The sequence below is a fragment of the Lucilia sericata genome, unplaced genomic scaffold (assembly GCF_015586225.1).
Source record: "Lucilia sericata isolate MDLA Ls3-8-SP2 unplaced genomic scaffold, ASM1558622v1 Contig000270F_arrow, whole genome shotgun sequence".
Lineage (NCBI taxonomy): Eukaryota > Metazoa > Arthropoda > Insecta > Diptera > Calliphoridae > Lucilia > Lucilia sericata.
Genome location: NW_023994295.1, coordinates 404,926 through 430,443, shown reverse-complemented (window position 1 = coordinate 430,443; position 25,518 = coordinate 404,926). Strand labels below are relative to the sequence as shown.

Genomic DNA, 25,518 nt, shown 5'->3' with positions numbered 1-25,518 from the left:
AGTTAGTTGGTTAGTTAGTTAGTTAGTTAGTTAGTTAGTTAGTTAGTTAGTTAGTAGTTAGTAGTTAGTTAGTTAGTTAGTTAGTAGTTAGTTAGTTAGTTAGTTAGTTAGTTAGTTAGTTAGTAGTTAGTTAGTAGTTAGTTAATTAGTTAGGTAGGTAGGTAGGTAGGTAGGTAGGTAGGTAGGTAGGTAGTTTATTAGTTAGTTAGTTACTTAGTTAGTTAGCTACGTAACAAAACAAGTATTGGAACAAAAAGAAGACTGATAGTGTGTATTCGTACCAACGTAACAGATGCGCATCGAAATGCAGAAAGTATATCAAAGTTGAAATTTGGATTCATAGGTAAATCATAATCCGTGGAATAGTCCTTGCACTATTCCATAGCCCGTTATAAGGTCAGTCCGTAGACATTCTAGACTTCACACTGTTTTTCTTTTTCAGAATTTATTAAGTCTTTTAATGATTTTTACATGAAAATGTTTTTTTGTAAAAATAAGTTGATCTTATATATTATTATACATTTATAAACGTTTGTTTATTTAAAAATAAGCAAAAATATTTCAATTTTAAAATTCTAATTTTATTTAAAAAAAGCCATTTAAACCTTCTAATGCGTTTTTATATAAAAAAATTTTGTATAAATAACAATTCAAGTTTTAAACACCAATTGAAACGAAAAACTTTAATAGATTTCACAATAATCATATTAAACACTAATATTGCATTAAAAGGTAAGATTTTTCTTTCATCATATAACTAATAGTTTATTGCATCCATGCTTTAATATAAAGTTTGGAAGACATTTTAATTTTAGAATCTAATTGAGAGAATAGGGTGAAAAAATAATAAAACAAATACAAAATTACATCTTAATTAAAAAAATATATGGCTTTAGTAAAATAAATCCGTTTTTTTTTTTTTTAAATATAAGTTTAGAAATCCTTATCCCAACCGGTAATGTCATCTGGTGGTGGTCCCTCTGGATCGGGAGGATAATCATCAAAGTTTGTGGTATCTGTGACACTTTTAACGGTGGGCCTAATGGGTGGTTCGAGAGTGCGATTTTGTAGTCCCCACCAATAGAAGCCATCAAACCATCTGTAAAAAAGAGGAAAAGTTTTATTTTAGTTAATTGCTATATTTGCAAGGTCTACAAGGGTTGTTTTCCAATGATAACTTACTTATGTTTTTGTATCTCACTTATGCCACCACGTTGATAACCCAATCTTTCTGCAGGATTATCCCGACATAATTTCTTAATAAGATTGCGGGCATTGCTTGTTATATTACGGGGGAATTCAATGGCATCGATACCTTTCAATATGATGTTGTAAGTTCTCATGGGATCAGAGCCGGTAAAGGGAGGAGTACCTTAAAGAGAACATTTTTAAATTGAAGATATTTAGAGCAAATGACTACAACAACTTACCTGTTAACAATTCAAACATTAAACGCCCAAAGACCAATAATCAGCACTAATGTCATGACCACGATTCAGTATAACTTCAGGAGCCACATACTCGGGAGTGCCACAGAAGGTCCAGGTCTTACGACCCGATTGCAGTTTCTTGGCAAACCAAAATCAACCAATTTAACATAACCCTTCTCATCTAGCAAAAGATTTTCCGGTTTCAAGTCACGATAGATAATATTACGTGAATGCAGATAATCGAAGGCCTCGACCACACAAGCTGTATAGAATCTGGTGGTTGAGTCATCAAAATTGCCTTTGTCACGTAATATAGTCCACAATTCACCGCCCAGACAACTTTCCATTAACATATAGAGATTATTTCTTGTCTCTAAATGTCTTAAAGAGTTTGACAATAAATTGACAATTGGCTTCACCCATAATTTCCTTTTCGGACATGATATGCTGCTGTTGTCGCGTCTCAACAATTTGAGCCTTTTTCATTTGTTTCAAAGCGAATGAACGATTCGTATCGCCATTGATTTGAACCAATTCAACGCGACCGAAACCACCTACACCCAAGGTAGCAATGACACGCAGATCCGTAAGATTAACATCACGGAATTCTTCATTGATCCTAAGAAAACGAAACAAAAAAAATGGAAATAATAAATGTTCATGTGTTCATGATGGGTAGTGTAAGGTTGTAAGTTACAATTCTTAAATGTTTCACTTACTTTCTTCTTTCCAGTGTTCCCTCATCATCATAGCGATGTTTAATTTCATCTAAATTCGATATTAGTTGATTAAATGTTTCACGATCAATAACCAAACAGGTGACACCATCGGGAGAATCACAAATAATATTGGCGGTACGCAGGTCATCCCTTTGGAGGAAAAAAAACAACAATAATGATAAAAGTCCTTTTTGTTATATATCCTTTAAGACAACTTACCCTTGCAAAGCCTTTTCGCCAAAGAAATCTCCCTTCGATAAGGTTCTTATAAACTTCTCCTCTTGGGTATTGGGCAGTTTAATTGTTACCCTAACCGTACCCTTAGATATAATAAAGAATGTATCTCCTCTGGCTCCTTGTCTTACAATATAATCGCCCTGCTGGTAATGGGTCTCTTCCAAAATATCCGAAATTTTAATAAGAGTATCTTCCTGGAGATTTTTAAATATAGGCACACTGTTTCAAATAGGAAGAAATCAAGAAAACAGGAAATCACATTAAAAAAAAAGCGAAAAATTTTATAAAATGTTAATTTAAAAAAAGTGAAATATGTTGTTTTTTTTTGTCTTGCTCATAAAATTATCTCATACATAGAGATACTCTACTCTTAACATCCTCAGTCATCGAACTTTTTCTATTTCAAGACCATCACCATCACCATCATCATCAACATCGTCATCAGCGTCATTATAAGTATACGCGGATGGATGGATAGATCATTGTGCAAGTATTTTTGCGTTTTTTTTTTTTTTTTTTTCTTAAATATTTATTTGAAAAAATATCAAACAGAAATAAGAGAGAAAGTTTTATTTGTAAACAATTTCAAACATCATTGCCACCAGTAACCAACTACTAACTACACGATACTGATGAATATGGTTGGGCTGACTCAGACTGGTTGGTTGGAAACTACGTTCATTCGTGGTAGGCCTTTAAGCAAACACAGTCAGACTAATACACAAATATGAACAAATAAAGCATCGTACAAACTGTTTTATAGAAGATTATGATTTTAGATCATAGACTATGGTCTAGACCATAGCCTAACTGCAGACTATACTTTAGACAAGACTATAGAATAGACTATAAACTATACCATAGAATATACTGTAGACAAGACAATAGACTAAACTATAGGGGAAACCATGTACTAGAATATAGACAAGAATATAGACTAGACTAAAGACTAGACATTATACTAAACTAAAAACTAACTTCAGTAGACTATAGACTTAAGACTAGGCTATAAACTTAAACTATAGACTAAACTATAGACTAAACTATAGACTAAACTATAGACTAAACTATAGACTAGACTATACTATAGACTAGACTATAGACCAGATTATAGACTAGACAATAGACTAGACAATAGACTAGACTAGACTATAGACTAAAAAATAGACTAGACTATAGACTAGAATATAGACTAGACTGTAGACTAGACCATAGGACTAGACTAGACTATAGACTAGACTATAGACTAGACTATAGACTAGACTATAGACTAGACAATAGACTAGACTATAGACTACTAGACTAGTAGACTATAGACTAGACTAAAGACTAGACTTTATACTAGACTAGTCTAGACAGAACTATAGGCTAGACTATACACTAGACTATAGACTAGACTTTATACTAGACTTTATACTAGACTAGTCTAGACAGAACTATAGGCTAGACTATAGACTATACTGTAGACTAGACTATACACTAGACTATAGACTAGACAATAGACTAGACTAAAGACTAGAATCTAGACTAGACTGTAGACCAGACTTTAGACTAGACTATAGACTAGACTATAGACTACTAGACTAAAGACTAGACTTTATACTAGACTATACTATAGACTAGACAATAGACTAGAAATAGACTAGACTAGACTTAGACTAGACTATAGACTAGACTATAGACTAGACTATAGACTCGACTGTAAGACATAGACTATAGACTAGACTATAGACTAGACTATAGACTAGACTATAGACTAGACAATAGACTAGACTACTAGACTAGTAGACTATAGACTAGACTAAAGACTAGACTATAGACTAGACTATAGACTAGACTATAGACTAGACTATAGACTAGACTATAGACTAGACTATAGACTAGACTATAGACTAGACTATAGACTAGACTATAGACTAGACTGTGTACTAGACTATAGACTAGACTATAGACTAGACAATAGACTAGATTATAGACTAGTAGACTATAGACTAGACTAAAGACTAGACTTTATACTAGACTAGTCTAGACAGAACTATAGGCTAGACTATAGACTATACTATAGACTAGACTATAGACTAGACTATAGACTAGACAATAGACTAGACTATAGACTAGAATCTAGACTAGACTATAGACCAGACTGTAGACTAGACTATAGACTACTAGACTAGTAGACTAGACTAAAGACTAGACTTATACTAGACTATACTATAGACTAGACAATAGACTAGAAAATAGACTAGACTATAGACTAGACTATAGACTAGACTATAGACTAGACTATAGACTAGGCTATAGACTAGACTATAGACTAGACTATAGACTAGACTATAGACTAAACTATAGACTAGACTATAGACTAGACTATAGACTAGACTACTATAGACTAGACTAGACTATAGACTAGACTATAGACTAGACTATAGACTAGACTATAGACTAGACTATAGACTAGACTATAGACTAGACTATAGACTAGACTATAGACTAGACTATAGACTAGACTATAGACTAGACTATAGACTAGACTATAGACTAGACTATAGACTAGACTATAGACTAGACTATAGACTAGACTATAGACTAGACTATAGACTAGACTATAGACTAGACTATAGACTAGACTATAGACTAGACTATAGACTAGACTATAGACTAGACTATAGACTATACTAGACTATACTATAGACTAGACTATAGACTAGACTATAGACTAGACTATAGACTAGACTATAGACTATACTATAGACTAGACTATAGACTAGACTATAGACTAGACTATAGACTAGACTATAGACTAGACTACAGACTAGACTATAGACTAGACTATAGACTAGACTATAGACTAGACTATAGACTAGACTATAGACTAGACTATAGACTATATGACTAGACTATAGACTAGACTATAGACTAGACTATAGACTAGACTATAGACTAGACTATAGACTAGACTTTAGACTAGACTATAGACTAGACTATAGACTAGACTATAGACTAGACTATAGACTAGACTATAGACTAGACTAACTATAGACTAGACTATAGACTAGACTATAGACTAGACTATAGACTAGACTATAGACTAGACTAGACTAGACTATAGACTAGACTATAGACTAGACTATAGACTAGACTAGAGACTAGACTATAGACTAGGCTATAGACTAGACTGTAGACTAGGCTATAGACTAGACTATAGACTAGAATATAGACTAGACTATAGACTAGACTATAGACTAGACTATAGACTAGACTATAGACTAGACTATAGACTATACTATAGACTATACTATAGACTAGACTATAGACGACTATAGACTAGACTATAGACTAGACTATAGACTAGACTATAGACTAGACTATAGACTAGACTATAGACTAGACTATAGACTAGACTACAGACTAGACTATAGACTAGACTATAGACTAGACTATAGACTAGACTATAGACTACTATAGACTAGACTATAGACTAGACTATAGACTAGACTATAGACTAGACTATAGACTAGACTATAGACTAGACTATAGACTAGACTATAGACTAGACTATAGACTAGACTATAGACTAGACTATAGACTAGACTTTAGACTAGACTATAGACTAGACTATAGACTAGACTATAGACTAGACTATAGACTAGACTATAGACTAGACTATAGACTAGACTAGACTATAGACTAGACTATAGACTAGACTATAGACACTATAGACTAGACTATAGACTAGACTATAGACTAGACTATAGACATAGACTATAGACTAGACTATAGACTAGATTATGACTAGACATAGACGACTATAGACTAGACTATAGACTATACTAGACTATAGACTAGACTATAGACTAGACATATAGACTATACTAACTATAGACTAGACTATAGACTAGACTATAGACTAGACTATAGACTAGACTATAGACTAGGACTATAGACTAGACTATAGACTAGACTATAAGCCTAGACTATAGACTAGACTATAGACTAGACTATAGACTAGACTATAGATAGACTATAGACTAGCTATAGACTAGACTATAGACTAGACTATAGACTAGACTATAGACTAGACTATAGACTAGACTATAGACTAGACTATAGACTAGACTATAGACTAGACTATAGACTAGGACTATAGACTAGACTATAGACTAGACTAGAGACTAGACTATAGACTAAGATATAGACTAGACTATAGACTAGAACTATAGACTAGACTATAGACTAGACTATAGACTAGACTATAGACTAGACTATAGACTAGACTATAGACTAGACTAGACTATAGACTAGAATATAGACTAGACTATAGACTAGAACTATAGACTAGACTATAGACTAGACTATAGACTAGACTATAGACTAGACTATAGACTAGACTATAGACTAGACTATAGACTAGACTATAGACTAGACTATAGACTAAACTATAGACTAGACTATAGACTAGACTATAGACTAGACTATAGACTAGACTATAGACTAGACTAGACTATAGACTAGACTATAGACTAGACTATAGACTAGACTATAGACTAGACTATAGACTAGACTATAGACTAGACTATAGACTAGACTATAGACTAGACTATAGACTAGACTATTGACTAGACTATAGACTAGACTATAGACTAGACTATAGACTAGACTATAGACTAGACTATAGACTAGACTATAGACTAGACTATAGACTAGACTATAGACTAGACTATAGACTAGACTATAGACTAGACTATAGACTAGACTATAGACTAGACTATAGACTATACTATAGACTAGACTATAGACTAGACTATAGACTAGACTATAGACTAGACTATAGACTAGACTATAGACTAGACTATAGACTAGACTATAGACTAGACGACAGACTATACTATAGACTAGACTATAGACTAGACTAGACTAGACTAGACTATACTAGACTATATAGACTAGACTATAGACTAGACTATAGACGACTATAGACTAGACTATAGACTAGACTATAGACTAGACTATAGACTAGACTATAGACTAGACTATAGACTAGACTATAGACTAGACTATAGACTAGACTTTAGACTAGACTATAGACTAGACTATAGACTAGACTATAGACTAGACTATAGACTAGACTATAGACTAGACTAGACTATAGACTAGACTATAGACTAGACTATAGACTAGACTATAGACTAGACTATAGACTAGACTATAGACTAGACTATAGACTAGACTATAGACTAGACTATAGACTAGACTATAGACTAGACTATAGACTAGACTATAGACTAGACTATAGACTAGGCTATAGACTAGACTGTAGACTAGGCTATAGACTAGACTATAGACTAGAATATAGACTAGTCTTTAGACTAGACTATAGACTAGACTATAGAATAGACTATAGACTAGACTATAGACTAGACTACGGACTATACTATAGACTAGACAAAAGACTAGACTATATACTACATCAGACTAGACTATAGACTAGACTATAGACTAGACTATAGACTAGACTATAGACTAGACTATAGACTAGACTATAGACTAGACTATAGACTAAACTATATACAAGACTAGACTATAGATTAGACTAGACTCGAATACAGACTAGACTATTAAATAGTCTATAGACTAGAATATAGATTAGACTAGACTCGAATATAGACTAGACTATAAAATGGTTTATTGATTATATTATATGCTAGACTATAGGTTAGACTATATACAAGACTATAGACTAGACTATAGACTAGACTATTTACTAGACTATAGACTATACTATATACTAGACTGTATACTAGACTATAGACTAGACTACATATTAGACTAAAGATTAGACTACAGACTAGAGTCTAGACTATACTATGTAAGTGAATCAGTAAGTGAAATGAAAGAACACAGTTTGGGACACGCTTTATGTAAACGAATATCACTTTAATAATTATGGAGCTGGTTAGGGTAGTAGATTCGTATTTGCAGTGTGACGTTATAACGATGAGCATGACCACCACCACAAACATTTTACAGACCTCACGTTATTTCTTTTTATTTTTACATACATATTTCTTTTTTACACAAATTTAGCAATAAATATATGATGTTTTTATTGCTTTTTATTAATTGCTCAGTTATTTGTTTATGGAAAATTATTATTATTTTTTTCATGCCTTTTTTTTTGTTGAACAACATACAACATTCCCTATTAAGTTGTTGGTTTAGTTATTTATTTGCTTGTGTTTTGTATGTATGTATGTATGTTTGTATGTATGAAAGTATGTAGTGCTAGGTAAATATTTAGCAAATTTGATTTCACTTTTATAATTTTTGTCGTTGTTATAAAATGTTAGGCGCACAAAAAAAAAAAAACTAAATTACGGATAAGCAGACCAAAAACACCTTTGAAAATAACAAATAAATTACAAATGTAATGGAAGCACTTTAAAATATCGCTTAGTTTGTTGTAAATGATTTATATTGCGTTTGAATCTAGTTTTAGAAACGTGTTTTACTAGGAGTTATTGCTTTTAAAGGTCTTTAACAATTTTTAAATAACTTTGTGAAATGACAAAGTCCACAAAATAACATTCGACTTCCTGCTAGGGTAAAAAACAAGTATCCATTCTTCAGTATACGATTGCAGGGTTTGTCGATCTACTATTCGAATGGAATGAACCGCCCATCAGATTTAAAACTATCTAAAGTTAATCGTAAACTTACCTTTTAAGAAAATCTGTATATTCCGCTTGGCGTATTAGACCAGTACGCATCATTATGGTCTGGAAACATTGACGTTCGATGGCCCATAATTTACACTCGGATATAGCAGTTATAGTGGCGGTACGTTGGCAATTATATAAAATGGCCAATTCACCCAAAACTTTAGCGCCCGATAAAGTGGACAGATATTTACCCTCACGTGAAACTTCAACACGACCCTCTAGAGTAAGAAAAAAAATTAAGAATAGTTATTGGAAAAATTCTAGGGAAATATAATAATGTAATAGTGAAATTAAGCCAAAAAGTTTAGTTTTTAAACCATCTTACCATCCGAAAGTTCATTATCCTCATTATTAATGGTTTCTAAATCTTGATCTTTAAGATTACCAGTACGACGTTTACGTGCATACGTATGTATAGGTACTATTAGCCTAGGTCGGGGTATAACAAATTGATCGTTTAGTTTTTGAGAACCTCTAGAACTAGCATTCGACGAATGACCGGATGATGTAGAGGAATCACTATTTTGTCGAGCATGTTGTGTGTTATTATATTTTATATTAACATTTAGATTTTCAAAGGTCTCCGCTAGTTGTTCAACATTTTGTTTTAAATCTTGTTTAATATCCAATGATATCTTACGATGTCTAGTGCTGGGCTTAGGCATGGTATTCATCATAGTGAGTGTATTGGGAAACGTTTTAAGGCTGACCTCATCTTGTTGTGGAGTGTATGAAGGAAATCTTACAGATTTCGAGCGATTAACATGGGCCATAGAACGTGGTTTCGGTATGGGGGCTGAAGATTGATCGTTAGTAGTAGTTGTAGTAAAAGAACTTAAACTACTATCACAGTTATTGGCAGGTAACATATGCTTTTTAAGGGCTTGTGGTTGTTTTAATATCACAGTTTGGTATTTGTCACTAACACTATCATCACCCTGAACAACAGTAGTGGGAAGAAAGGAGGATGAGTGTGTAGCATGTTGAGTATTGTTTAGCCATGAGTTATTTATATCCGTTTTAGAGGTCCGTGTATTATAAATCATGGTTTGTGACCTCTTTAAGGAGGGAGGTTTTATAGATATTTGCTGTCGAGGTCTCTGCTGACGTTTCTCTGTACCATAATTACTTATGGATGAAGAGTCATATTGAGATTGTAAGTCATTTTGTAATGTTGGCTCCTCCGTTATGGGTTTATCCCAATCGTAATTGGGTTTTATGGCTTTTTGTCTTAGCGTAGAGGGTTTATAACCATTTAAGTCTTTTAAGGTATTTACTACAGACTCATCTTTGCTTTGACGTTCCAAGGCACGTATTTGCTCCAGATTCATTTGATATTTACTGAGCGTGGATACGCCCTCCTTTAAGTAACTGCCACCACTATAAATTCCATTACTGCTAATGTTATGACTTTGTTTTAAAGGTTGTTCTTCTGTCGAGGATTGCTGTGAGTATTCGCTGTTATTAGGTACATGTAGTGTTGTATTTGTATCATTTACTCTGATTTGGCCAAAATTTTGATGCGCTTGACACCAGTTGGCCTCATATAACTCCACCATGGCATTGTTGCGGTCTAGTGATAAACTCGCATCGACCGCTTTACCAGGATAACGCTGTATTTTCATTTTGTGTAATTTTTTGTTAATTTATTTTTGTTTAGGGACGTTGGATTTGGTTCAGGCTTTTAAAGTCATTATTTTTGTTTTCAATTTAAAATGTTGCATTTTCTTAGATTTTACTTTTTTTTTTATTAATTTAATTAAACTTTTGCCAACGTTTTTCTCTATATTATTTGAAATATTAAGTTTTTTTCTCAGTTATAACGCGAAATTGTTGCCACCACGAACGAGTATTTGTGTTTTTAGTTTGATTTTTACTACTAGAAGACCCCGAGTCAATTAAAATTAAAAAATCAGCCAAAACAAAACATACTTGCGCTGTTGTCTTAAACATCATTATACCCTACACCACTTCAGTGGGGAGGGTATATTGGGTTTGTGCTGATGTTTGTAACACACAATAATATTGGTCCTATACCCACCTTAAAGTATACCAATCGGCTCAGAATCATTTTCTGAGTCGATTTAGCTATGTCCGTCCGTCCGTCCGTCCATGTAAACCTTGTAATCAAACTACAGGTCGCAATTTTGAAGATAATTCAATGAAATTTGCTACATGATCTTCTATTGTCCCAGGGACGAAGCCTATTGAAAATGGTTAACATCGGTCCATTATTTCACCTAGCCCCCATACGACTGAACCCCCCGAATAGGGCTTTTAAACTTTGTAATCAAACTACAGGTCGCAATTTTGGAGATAATTCAATGAAATTTGGCACATGATATTTTATGGTACCGTAAACGAAGCCTGTTGAAAATGGCTTACATCAGTCCATTATTTCACCTAGCCCCCATACTACTGAACCCGCCGATTAGGGCTTTTAAGTTCATAATTATATTTAATATACTCATATCTCGACAAAAAGCTGCAAAAACCAAGTTCTATACAAGATTTGATGACCCTCATGAATTCCATAATAATAGGTCCTCATATGACCCTAGCCCCTATGAAAAGCCCCCATCAAAATTTCACTTAAATGTCCACAATTTTATTCAACAATAAACGGCTTAAGTATGTATGTCTGAGGCAAGGTACAATTCAATTTAAATGCATTATTATGGCAAATAAATCACAGTATATTTTTGTCAAAGGTGTAGGGTATTATATAGTCGGCCTCGCCCGACTATAATTTCTGACTTGTTTTATTTATTCATTCATTTGTATAGCATTCAATTTTATTCCAATAACTGACGAGTACAACATACTAAAAAAAAAATTCAAAAAAAAAAAAAAAAGATCAAAAAACTATATATCAAAACCTAAACAATGTTTTGCGTAATTGAAAAACTTTATATGTTCATTGATTGCATACCAAAATAGTACCTCCAATCCACACTACTACATGCTGATTATTTATACATATTAAAATGTCTTCTTTTTGCTGCCTTTTTAGTGTTTCTTTTATTGTTGTTTTTTTATACATTGTTTTTGTAATTTCTTTTTGAAGTATGTATGTGTTTTTTTTATAGTAATTATTATTACAACATACTATTTACTGAGTAATTATAATAATAGCAACGCATCATCAATTTTACAAAACGAAATAATGGCACAAGGTGCTAAAAATAAGAATATGTAGCTAGCGGGTATGAAAATCAAAAGGCCTTATCAATTAGGCCTTCCTTTCTAAAATATTCAAGTGACGTTTCTGTTTTCTTGGTAAAACATTCTAAAATACCTTAATAGTCTTTAAGTGTGTAACTACATAAGTGATCAATGTTCAATTAATATGAAGACTTTTAAAAGTTACTTCGGATATTTGTTTTCGTATTATAAGCTTTAACTAGACAAAAAGCTCTTTTACAAAAGGTACTAGTTGATTGACGAAAAAGTACCAAAAGGTGCCCTGTTAAAGATTCTTATTAATCAGGACTCTGCATGTTCAATTCCTTATTTCTAAGACAAAAATATAAAAAATCAAAAACTACCTTTTGGTACCATGTAGTACGAAGTAGCACATTTTTTGGTACAAACTCAAAAGTACCAGTTAAATAACAAAAAACTGCCAAAAACCCCTTCTCTTGCGGATTTCTAATCACTCAGGACTCTGAATGTTTAATGTTATCTTTGTACATGGGGTCTATGGGTTCGATTCCCACCTGAGGCACTGGTAAAGGAGCGCACACAGGCCCGGAAGAGGCCTAGGTATATTTCTTCGGATTTGAACCTCAATTAAAACTAACGTAACTAACTAACTAACTACTACTAATTAACTACCTACCTATCTATCTATCTATCTATCTATCTATCTATCTATCTATCTATCTATCTATCTATCTATCTATCTATCTATCTATCTATCTATCTATCTATCTATCTATCTATCTATCTATCTATCTATCTATCTATCTATCTATCTATCTATCTATCTATCTATCTATCATCTATCTATCTATCTATCTATCTATCTATCTATCTATCTATCTATCTATCTATCTATCTATCTATCTATCTATCTAGCTATCTATCTATCTATCTATCTATCTATCTATCTATCTATCTATCTATCTATCTATCTATCTATCTATCTATATCTATCTATCTATCTATCTATCTATCTATCTATCTATCTATCTATCTATCTATCTATCTATCTATCTATCTATCTATCTATCTATCTATCTATCTATCTATCTATCTATCTATCTATCTATCTATCTATCTATCTATCTATCTATCTATCTATCTATCTATCTATCTATCTATCTATCTATCTATCTATCTATCTATCTATCTATCTATCTATCTATCTATCTATCTATCTATCTATCTATCTATCTATCTATCTATCTATCTATCTATCTATCTATCTATCTATCTATCTATCTATCTATCTATCTATCTATCTATCTATCTATCTATCTATCTATCTATCTATCTATCTATCTATCTATCTCTATCTATCTATCTATCTATCTATCTATCTATCTATCTATCTATCTATCTCTATCTATCTATCTATCTATCTATCTATCTATCTATCTATCTATCTATCTATCTATCTATCTATCTATCTATCTATCTATCTATCTATCTATCTATCATCTATCTATCTATCTATCTATCTATCTATCTATCTATCTATCTATCTATCTATCTATCTATCTATCTATCTATCTATCTATCTATCTATCTATCTATCTATCTATCTATCTATCTATCTATCTATCTATCTATCTATCTATCTATCTATCTATCTATCTATCTATCTATCTATCTATCTATCTATCTATCTATCTATCTATCTATCTATCTATCTATCTATCTATCTATCTATCTATCTATCTATCTATCTATCTATCTATCTATCTATCTATCTATCTATCTATCTATCTATCTATCTATCTATCTATCTATCTATCTATCTATCTCTATCTATCTATCTATCTATCTATCTATCTATCTATCTATCTATCTACTATCTATCTATCTATCTATCATCTATCTATCTATCTATCTATCTATCTATCTATCTATCTATCTATCTATCTATCTATCTATCTATCTATCTATCTATCTATCTATCTATCTATCTATCTATCTATCTATCTATCTATCTATCTATCTATTCTATCTATCTATCTATACAGAAATACAATATTAAAGAAAATTCAAAAAGTTCCTTTCGAAGTCTGAAAAAAGTACTAAAAAGTCTCCTTTGTAGCTTCTCATTTACTACAGACTTGAAATTATTAATTTTACGTTTCTAGGTTCAATATTATAGAAAACTCAAAAAGCACCTTTCGAAGAACGAAAAATTACCAAAAATAGTTCTTGATATAGTGTTACTTTTGTACTTTCTTCGCCATTCAATGTTCTGTGAGAAAAGTACCCAAAATAGCCACTATTTTCACCCCTTAAAAGGCCGAATATCTAAAAGTACTAACATTCATTATTTCTACAGGTTATTAAAAAGTACCAGGCATCTTCAAGGAAATTGTTAAGTGTCATTTCTAATGAAATTATAACAACTTGTTACAAGGCCTTTTAAAAGGCCTCATTACCCCTTTTTACGCTATTAGGCTTTAACAAGCCTGAGAATGTGGGTTACAAATTCTTTTCATTATGTTTTGCTAAAAAATCCATTGCATGTGATTTAAATCCCACTTTAAAAATTCTAAACATAATCGTCAGATCAAATACAAAATAACATAACTAACAAAAAATTTGTGAAAGTCATTTTAAAATGTGAAGAACTTTAAATTTAGAATATTACTATTTTCATTTAAAGATTTTGTATTAGGTCGCTTATGACCTAAATTTTTTAGAAATACTAGTGGTTCCCATTGATGGTTCCTCTATCACCTAAAATCTTAAAATAATTTAAGTTTAATGTCTAAAATTTAATACTGCAGTGACATCTAATGTATAGTTTTACAACAGAAACGCTCCTCACGATCCCTTGAATATATACATATATATACACGAAAATTTGTACCAACAGGGGTAGTACTTCCTGAGTTAATCGGTTATGAACAAATATTACTCTTTTATTAATATAGAAGATCGAAGATTAGACAAAAAAAATCCTACACTTTGAAAAGGCTTCCAAATCGATATGCTCTTGGTCACAATAGAAAGATTAAAAATCGTAACTGAGGATTTACAAAGAGCGAGTTATATGTGAAAGTCATTGATTATTTTATTAAAAAATCTTAAAACTGTTAAAAATGTCTGTTGTCATCAATAACGTAATTACTAGGTTCCGCAAATTTCTTTTAAAATTCTTGAAGATTATAAAATTATACATCTTATAACAGTAATTTATTAAATAATACACATTTAATATTAAATTTATATAATTAAACAAAAGACATCTACAAAAAACAAAACAAGTAACATTCGTAGAAATGTTTATTTTTAAGCCATGAACCAACCACCCATTTTTTGCTAAAACATTTTATTCCATTAAACATTTGCATACAGTCTACAAAAATAAAAACTAGTACAAAAAAAATCTTAATTAAAACAAGTTCTTTAAATAAATCTTTTTTTTCAAAAACATTCGTATAAAATAATGACTCGATTATGACTAATGCCAATTAATTACTGGACAACCCAAACCCAGAGAGAGAGCACGATTTTATACAGTTTACATACCAGGTATGGACAATGAAGTAGCTTTGTACTTTTTGATATCTATAGTCTAGTCTATAGTCTAGTCTATTGTCTAGTCTATTGTCTAGTCTATTGTCTAGTCTATTGTCTAGTCTATATTCTAGTCTATAGTCTAGTCTATATTCTAGTCTATAGTCTAGTCTATATTCTAGTCTATAGTCTAGTCTATAGTCTAGTCTATAGTCTAGTCTATAGTCTAGTCTATAGTCTAGTCTATAGTCTAGTCTAGTCTAAAGTCTAGTCTATAGTATAGTCTAAAGTCTAGTCTAGTCTATAGTCTAGTCTATAGTCTAGTCTATAGTCTAGTCTAAAGTCTAGTCTATAGTCTAGTCTAAAGTATAGTCCATAGTATAGTCTAAAGTCTAGTCTATAGTATAGTCTAAAGTCTAGTCTATAGTATAGTCTAAAGTCTAGTCTATAGTATAGTCTAAAGTCTAGTCTATAGTCTAGTCTATAGTCTAGTCTATAGTCTAGTCTATAGTCTAGTCTATAGTCTAGTCTATAGTCTAGTCTATAGTTTAGTCTATAGTCTAGTCTATAGTCTAGTCTATAGTCTAGTCTATAGTCTAGTCTATAGTCTAGTCTATAGTCTAGTCTATAGTCTAGTCTATAGTCTACTCTATAGTCTAGTCTAAAGTCTAGTCTAAAGTCTAGTCTAAAGTCTAGTCTAAAGTCTAGTCTATAGTATAGTCTATAGTCTAGTCTATAGTCTAGTCTATAGTCTAGTCTATAGTCTAGTCTATAGTCTAGTCTATAGTCTAGTCTATAGTCTAGTCTATAGTCTAGTCTATAGTCTAGTCTATAGTCTAGTCTATAGTCTAGTCTATAGTCTAGTCTATAGTCTAGTCTATAGTCTAGTCTATAGTCTAGTCTATAGTCTGGTCTATAGTCTAGTCTATAGTCTAGTCTATAGTCTAGGGTATAGTCTAGTCTATAGTCTAGTCTATAGTCTAGTCTAGTCTATAGTCTAGTCTATAGTCTAGTCTATAGTCTAGTCTATAGTCTAGTCTATAGTCTAGTCTATAGTCTAGTCTATAGTCTAGTCTATAGTCTAGTCTATAGTCTAGTCTATAGTCTAGTCTATAGTCTAGTCTATAGTCTAGTCTATAGTCTAGTCTATAGTCTAGTCTATAGTCTAGTCTATAGTCTAGTCTATAGTCTAGTCTAAAGTCTAGTCTATAGTCTAGTCTATAGTCTAGTCTATAGTCTAGTCTATAGTCTAGTCTAAAGTCTAGTCTAGTCTATAGTCTAGTCTATAGTCTAGTCTATAGTCTAGTTTATAGTTAGTCTATAGTCTAGTCTATAGTCTAGTCTATAGTCTAGTCTATAGTCTAGTCTATAGTCTAGTCTATAGTCTAGTCTATAGTCTAGTCTATAGTCTAGTCTAGTCTATAGTCTAGTCTATAGTCTAGTCTATAGTCTAGTCTATAGTCTAGTCTATAGTCTAGTCTATAGTCTAGTCTATAGTCTAGTTTATAGTTTAGTCTATAGTCTAGTCTATAGTCTAGTCTATAGTCTAGTCTAATCGTCTAGTCTAGTCTATAGTCTAGTCTATAGTCTAGTCTATAGTCTAGTCTATAGTCTAGTCTATAGTCTAGTCTATAGTCTAGTCTAGTCTATAGTCTAGTCTATAGTCTAGTCTAAAGTCTAGTCTATAGTCTAGTATATAGTCTAGTCTATAGTCTAGTCTATAGTCTAGTCTAAAGTCTAGTCTATAGTCTAGTCTATAGTCTAGTCTATAGTCTAGTCTATAGTCTAGTCTATAGTCTAGTCTTATAGTCTAGTCTATAGTCTAGTCTATAGTCTAGTTTATAGTCTAGTCTATAGTCTAGTCTAAAGTCCTAGTCTATAGTCTAGTATATAGTCCTAGTCTATAGTCTAGTCTATAGTCTAGTCTATAGTCTAGTCTATAGTCTAGTCTATAGTCTAGTCTATAGTCTAGTCTATAGTCTAGTCTATAGTCTAGTCTATAGTCTAGTCTATAGTCTAGTCTATAGTCTAGTCTATAGTCTAGTCTATAGTCTAGTCTAAAGTCTAGTCTATAGTCTAGTCTATAGTCTAGTCTATAGTCTAGTCTAAAGTCTAGTCTATAGTCTAGTCTATAGTCTAGTCTATAGTCTAGTCTATAGTCTAGTCTATAGTCTAGTCTATAGTCTAGTCTATAGTCTAGTCTATAGTCTAGTCTATAGTCTAGTCTATAGTCTAGTCTATAGTCTAGTCTATAGTCTAGTCTATAGTCTAGTCTATAGTCTAGTCTATAGTCTAGTCTATTATCTAGTCTATTATCTAGTCTATAGTCTAGTCTATAGTCTAGTCTATAGTCTAGTCTATAGTCTAGTCTATAGTCTAGTCTATAGTCTAGTCTATAGTCTAGTCTATAGTCTGGTCTATAGTCTAGTCTATAGTCTAGTCTATAGTCTAGTCTATAGTCTAGTCTATAGTCTAGTCTATAGTCTAGTCTATAGTCTAGTCTATAGTCTAGTCTATAGTCTAGTCTATAGTCTAGTCTATAGTCTAGTCTATAGTCTAGTCTATAGTCTAGTCTATAGTCTAGTCTATAGTCTAGTCTATAGTCTAGTCTATAGTCTAGTCTATAGTCTAGTCTATAGTCTAGTCTATAGTCTAGTCTATAGTCTAGTCTATAGTCTAGTCTATAGTCTAGTCTAAAGTCTAGTCTAAAGTCTAGTCTATAGTCTAGTCTATAGTCTAGTCTATAGTCTAGTCTATAGTCTAGTCTATAGTCTAGTCTATAGTCTAGTCTATAGTCTAGTCTATAGTCTAGTCTATAGTCTAGTCTATAGTCTAGTCTATAGTCTAGTCTAAAGTCTAGTCTATAGTCTAGTCTAGTCTAGTCTATAGTCTAGTCTAGTCTAGTCTATAGTATAGTCTAGTCTATAGTCTAGTCTATAGTCTAGTCTATAGTCTAGTCTATAGTCTAGTCTATAGTCTAGTCTATAGTCTAGTCTATAGTCTAGTCTATAGTCTATAGTCTAGTCTATAGTCTAGTCTATAGTCTAGTCTATAGTCTAGTCTATAGTCTAGTCTATAGTCTAGTCTATAGTCTAGTCTATAGTCTAGTCTATAGTCTAGTCTATAGTCTAGTCTATAGTCTAGTCTATAGTCTAGTCTATAGTCTAGTCTATAGTCTAGTCTATAGTCTAGTCTATAGTCTAGTCTATAGTCTAGTCTATAGTCTAGTCTATAGTCTAGTCTATAGTCTAGTCTATAGTCTAGTCTATAGTCTAGTCTATAGTCTAGTCTATAGTCTAGTCTATAGTCTAGTCTATAGTCTAGTCGATAGTCTAGTCTATAGTCTAGTCTATAGTCTAGTCTAGTCTATAGTCTAGTCTATAGTCTAGTCTATAGTCTAGTCTATAGTCTAGTCTAGTCTAGTCTATAGTCTAGTCTATAGTCTAGTCTATAGTCTAGTCTATAGTCTAGTCTATAGGCTAGTCTATAGTCTAGTCTATAGTCTAGTCTATAGTCTAGTCTATAGTCTAGTCTATAGTCTAATCTATAGTCTAGTTTATAGTTTAGTCTATAGTCTAGTCAATGGTCTAGTCTATAGTCTAGTCTATAGTCTAGTCTATACTTTTGTGTATAGTCTAGTCCACATATCTATATATAGTCTATGCTCTAGCTACTTTTGTTATAAGTTAGTACTATTTTCAAAAAGTCAATTCCCCATGCCTGATACATACGATCAGCAACTGAAATACATTGCGAGTACCGACCAGCAACAGAAACAACACAGCAAGGTCAACAAGTCAGTTAAAACAAATAACGAAAGAAACAGAAAAGAAACTGTGAATTTTGCACAAAAAAAAACACAAAAAGGAAAAGAAACCTGTTTCGCTACTTAGTGGACACATTTGAAACGGGCAGCACGATCGTTATGGTTTTTTAACGGTTCTTAAGTGTTAATTTCGTTTTAGTTGCGCTAGACGTTGTATTGTTGATTTGCAATTGCAGTACTGAATGTTATGCAATATTTAGTTTAATTAACTTAAAACAATTAACATACAATTTTGAAGTAAAAATAAAAGTACACTGGTTTTGGTTGGTTCATCACGAATGATGAGTTCAAAAACAAATTTTTTGAATGTCCTTTATTAAAGTAGTTGAATGTCTGGGAAAGCGTGCACTTTGTTGCACGATTTGTTTTTTTTTAATTACATTGACTTTTGTTGTTTTAGTTAAGTTAGTGGAATTGATCAAAATTATAATTAAAATGACATTTTACTCATCTTCTATTGTGATTGATCTTCAAAAATTTGTAGAATGAGTGAGCTAGCTTGATGTAGAGTTACATTGCAACAGGGTGTCGCGTCCTGTACATATTCGCTCTGAACCAAATACACGGCTTGAAATTGGTACTCATGTATGGCAGACTGCCATGAGGAAGCTAAGTTTCTGATCGGGGAATGAACTAAACCGTGTCTTTAAATACTCACGTTAAAATTGATCATATCTGTGGGTCATTGCATCCAATAAGCAGCAAATTTTTGGAAAAAGAGCTTTAAAGAAGTCAAAATCAATTGTGAGGTCAAGCTTGAGAAAATGCTTAATGCGTTTAAGGGGCTTATCTTGGAGTTATCTCGAGCGTGAGGGTCAAAACTTTGCCTCGAAAATTCATTGAAAACTCTTTTTAAAGAAAACTTTAAAGAACAATGAAATAATTTCAGAAACAATTTTAGTTTTATTTTTTTATTTATTTCTTAAATTATTAAATTATTTCTTAAATTAATTATTTCTAAAAATCATAGGGGCAATTAACAACAACATTACCTCATTTGCCAACTTTTTTTTTCACTTAATTGCGGATGCTTCTTTAAAGCAAAAAAATTATAAAAATTAAACATAATGACTTGAAAGACCTTCAACATTTAGATCATGTAAAAATAAACGTTTGGGTTTAAATGTCTTATTTGTATAAAGTTTATTACAAGAAGTTAACGAACCAAAAAAAAATAACAGAAACAAAATAATAAATCAATAAGTTTTAAAGATTACAAAAGTCAAAGGTTATAAGCACATAAGTAGTAAGTACGTCATACTGCACAGAGAGATATATATAAATATATATAGAGAGAGAGAGTGAGAGAAACAGATAATCTAAGATTAGGTGTTTCTGTATAATTTAAATCTCGTTTTTTAAAAAGTAATTATCATTATTGGTTTGCTTGTTTTTTAAAAGTTTAGAGTTTTATTTTTTGGAATTTCAAACACACCTACAATTTTTTAAGAGTGGGTACAAAAAAAAAAAACCCTAATACCTATTGCGAATTTCTATTTATTTCAAATGTTGGGTTACGGTAAGGTATCTATATACATATGTATGTATATGTATGTTGTGCCGCAACATTATTAAATTTCCGTCCAATGACCGAAAAATAAAAAAGAAATATAAAAACCGGAATTTAAATGCTACAGTAACTTGAAATATTAAAATGAACCATTCATTCAACATTTTATATTTTGTGTTATTTATACCCTTCATCTTCGTAAGATGGGTATATATAAGATGGTAATTTCTTTTGTAATTTCTATAATATAGGTTTCCGATCCTAAAAAGTATACATAATACGAGTCCTTATAGATAAGTCATTACCGTCTTCTTAAACTTCTGCCTTTTCGGCCTTATTTCTTGGTACTTGGTACTTTTACAACCACCGGATGAACTCTTAAATGACTAACCACCGACCTGTGGAGTGTCCTGCACCCATTTTGTATGTCTACAAACACTTTGCTCAAGTACTCGAGCCACATAATATCTCTTATCCCGAAATATGGACTTCACCGTGTATCAATCTTTAAACCAAAATTCTCTTCCAAAGAGTTTGAATTTACACTACAGCCACTACGTGCATCCCAAAGAGACCTCTCCAATCACGGGAACAAGAACGTCTTACAAGTGCTTTACGTAAACACCTGTCTTGACGGGCTTATTTTCCAGTGGTAGACCATTCTCCAACTGGGTAGAATGGAGAATAGTCTACCACGTGCCCCAGAGTGACTTAAATGAAGAACACTCAGGTGGTTATTTGTGTACATGGTTCTGAGGGTCCATGTACAAGCACTTTGCTGGAGTACTCGAACTATCTAATCTCTTGCCAAGAGATCACGTAGCGCAAAGCTACTGACAGGCGGATAAATGCCGGACAAATCAGAAAAGAGGAGTAAAGAAATCCTAACAAACGCACCTGATGAATCAATAATCTCGGAGTAACACGAAGAGGTACCTTCGGGTACATATACATATATGTATGTTGCCATGAATCCATAATCTGGGTGTAACACCGATATGCCATAGCGTCCCCATTCTTTAGGCGGAGAAGTGTTGGACAAATCAGAAAAGAGGTGTAAAGAAACCGCAACAAACGCACCTGATAAATCCATAATCTCGGTGTAACACCGAGAGAGACCTTCAGGCATATACGTTGCCATGAGCGACGCCGTCGTGTCTCCAATCTCTAGTGATTCGCTCCGGCAGATTAAACGTCTCTCAGTCGCACAACCACATCACAAGGATCTTTTGCATAGGCAACAGCACTTAGAGACGTATTTGGTAATTGCCCCGACAAGTTGAGTGGTGGACCTCAACCATTAGTCGCGTAGCAAGTAATAATATACATCTTGTTGAGATGGCAACAGCACCGAGAACTTCCCTGAAGTAAAAGATGTACTAAATCAATACTAATCTCCCGTCGGCCAAGGAGATTTTACCGAAAGAAATTTAGTTTTCATAAAGAACGATCTGCGGAATTACAAACAACTACCGAATGTCAACCTGAAAATTCCCCAACCCATACTGGCGCCCTACTACGCGATGAGTAAGAGATACCCAAAGGGTTCAGTCCTGCTCGCAACTGGCCATCCGTAGTACCAGATTATCTGGCGCTCTGGTTCGCCCTACTACGCGATGAGTAAGAGATACTTAAGGGGTTCAGAAATCCAGCTTAAGATTACATAGTGACATCTGTTGAGAGCACCGAAGAGAGAATTCAAGACATTTGGATATACCAGTCCTTAAACCAACATTCTCTCCTCGCGATTTTGGACATTAAACGACAGCCACTACATGGCTCACGAAGAAACCTTAACCAACTGACCTGCTAGGAGAAAGTCCTGCGTGCAACTGGCCATCCGTAGTACCAGGTTCGCCCTACTACGCGATGAGTAAGAGAAACTTAAGCGGTTCAGGAATCCAGCTTAAGATTACCTAGTGACATCTGTTGAGAGCACCGAAGAGAGAATCCATGGCATTTGGATATATCAGTCCTTAAACCAACATTCTCTCCCAGCGATTTTGGATATTAAACCACAGCCACTATATGGATCCCGAAGGAACCTCAACCAACTGATCAGCCAAAACAAAGTCCTGCGGACAACTGGCCATCTGTAGTACCAGATTAACTGGCGCTCTGGTTCGAACCCATGTCAAATCATTCAATGAAAATATTACGAACTAAAAGGGTACATTTCCGAAAATCAATTAAACAATCATTATTTAATAACCGTATCGGGACTCTAATATGTTGTACCGATATAAAATGTATTCAGCAAAATTTTTTTCCCGCTCGACCTATAATAGGTCATAGCTCATATATAAAGTTCTTTTAGTAAATAACTCATTACTTAATAATGATATCGGGATAAAATTATAAACGAATATGTTTTATATAAAAACAAATCATTTTGTAAAAATTTTTCTAGATCGGCCTATAGTTCCTTATAGCTTCTATATTAAACACTCTTCTGAAAATCTCATGAATTAATAACTATACTGATAACTCATAACTGAAGGGTATTGAAGATTCAGCATAACCGAATATATAACTCCAACTTGTTTTACATAAAATGTATATTGATACGATTTTCGGTTTTCTGGTCTACATTACATGTTTTCAATTTAGTGAATGCTGTCGTGAGCAAAAGACAAAGACTAAAAATTAAAATACGATTCTGTCTTAAGATGTTTATGAAGATCAATGATGGGAGGAGAAGAACAAAAAGAATGAATATGCAGAGCTAAGCTACTAGAGGTGAAACGAAATAGATAAGTAAAAAGAAATAAGAAGAAAAAAAAGACACAAAAACACACATTACGTTTTACATACAAACACTTTCACTTTTTTTAGTTTTTCTTTTATATTTTCGCTCAATTTTCGCAAAGAATCAATTACCCAGTTTGAAAGAAACCAACACAGAGATCATAAACCAGAATAGGTACAAACTTAAGAAACTCAGAAACGTGGTTGGTTGCAAAATCAGTGATCAGTTTCCAACCATGTCCAACAAACTAACTGGTACACATATTCGCTCAAACAATAGCTACTATGGAAATTGTACACGGGTTGGTATTATTTGAATAACAGCTGTTGCTTGGTTGCATGTATTGAAGCCATAACGAATGCATAACAAACTACAGCAACAACAATGAATTTCAGAATTTTGAAATCAGGAAATTTTATACTTTTATATTAAAAAAAAAAAAAATCAGCTGCAGGTATGAATATTTGTTTGGTTGGTTGTATGTATTTCATACATTCTTTTTACAAAACTATTTATGTATTAAATATCATTACACACACATACTCGTACATTTTTTTAAGTAGAGCTATACAATTTTAGTTAATTTTGTTTCTTTCATTATTATTAAAAATTTTATTGAATGTTTTTTTTTTGTTTTATTATTATAGTATTTTTAACATATTTTACTTTTTTTACACACAGACACTTGAAATCATTAAAAAAATTATTTCAAGAAAACACTTTTTGATATGATTTTTATTTCTTTTTGTTGTGTTTTTTTGCTTCCGTAATAATTTTTTGTTGTTGTTGTTAAATTGTATTTCTTTCTGAATAACACAAAACTAATCACGGAGTCAGTCAAATTTTAAATCACCGTTATTATATACATATGTTTTTGTCCGAAAACACGTTACTCCTCGTGCAAAGACCGTCTAACGACTGACTAAAGCTGTGTGATCGTATACAAAAGACAGATGTATGATATAGCTGGTTGTAAACAACAATAACAAAACTCAACTCTGCCGAGTGTGAAGACAAGACGAGACAAGACAAAACAAAACACCACACAACACCAGAAAATAATAAACAATCACTGCGAATAATTAATATTAATATTGTTTGTGTTTGTTTTTCTTGTTTCGAGAGAGAGAGAGAGAGTAAGAGACACAAAAAGTTCGAGAGAGTCTCACATTATCGGTGTCAATAGAGAATATATAAACCCAAACATCATCAGAGAATAATTGCAATTATTAACCTTTAAAATGCATAATATATATGAGACAAGAGTAGCCACTTATTGTAAATGTGTAATTCTGGGATTCTTTTTTCAAGATTTGGGAATTAGATTGTTAAACTAAGCAAATTACTCCTAAAGTAATTATTTAATCGCAAAAGTTTTGTTGTAATTTTTAAGGGCAATAGACGTCATAGTCAAAAATTTAAAATGTTACTCGCAGAATGGAAAATGTCAAAAGATTGGCATTGAAATTTGTTTCTTATTAACAAACCTTCGATCGGGCGAAAGAGTTTTACCTCTGGGCTATAACAAGAAGCAGCTTTGCTTAGAAATTTTCCCCGTAATAGTGATTTCTTTTGTTTTCCTAGAACTTCTCTTATTCCATAACTTTGAAACTGAAATAT

The 25,518-nt window shown here is 32.4% G+C and overlaps 1 protein-coding gene across 1 annotated transcript in view; it reads right to left on the bottom strand.

Moving 5' to 3' along the window:
* Nucleotides 1-559: 559 nt before the first annotated feature.
* Nucleotides 560-25,518, bottom strand: part of LOC119603018 (cGMP-dependent protein kinase, isozyme 2 forms cD4/T1/T3A/T3B) — a 99,383-nt gene continuing 74,424 nt past the window's right edge. The window contains 9 exon segments of the mRNA XM_037954872.1: nt 560-1,099; nt 1,183-1,372; nt 1,431-1,454; nt 1,457-1,579; nt 1,582-1,792; nt 1,794-2,049; nt 2,150-2,299; nt 2,369-2,605; nt 9,104-9,323. Of these exon segments, the coding sequence (XP_037810800.1) occupies nt 934-1,099; nt 1,183-1,372; nt 1,431-1,454; nt 1,457-1,579; nt 1,582-1,792; nt 1,794-2,049; nt 2,150-2,299; nt 2,369-2,605; nt 9,104-9,323 (1,577 nt within the window). The 3' untranslated portion in view covers nt 560-933.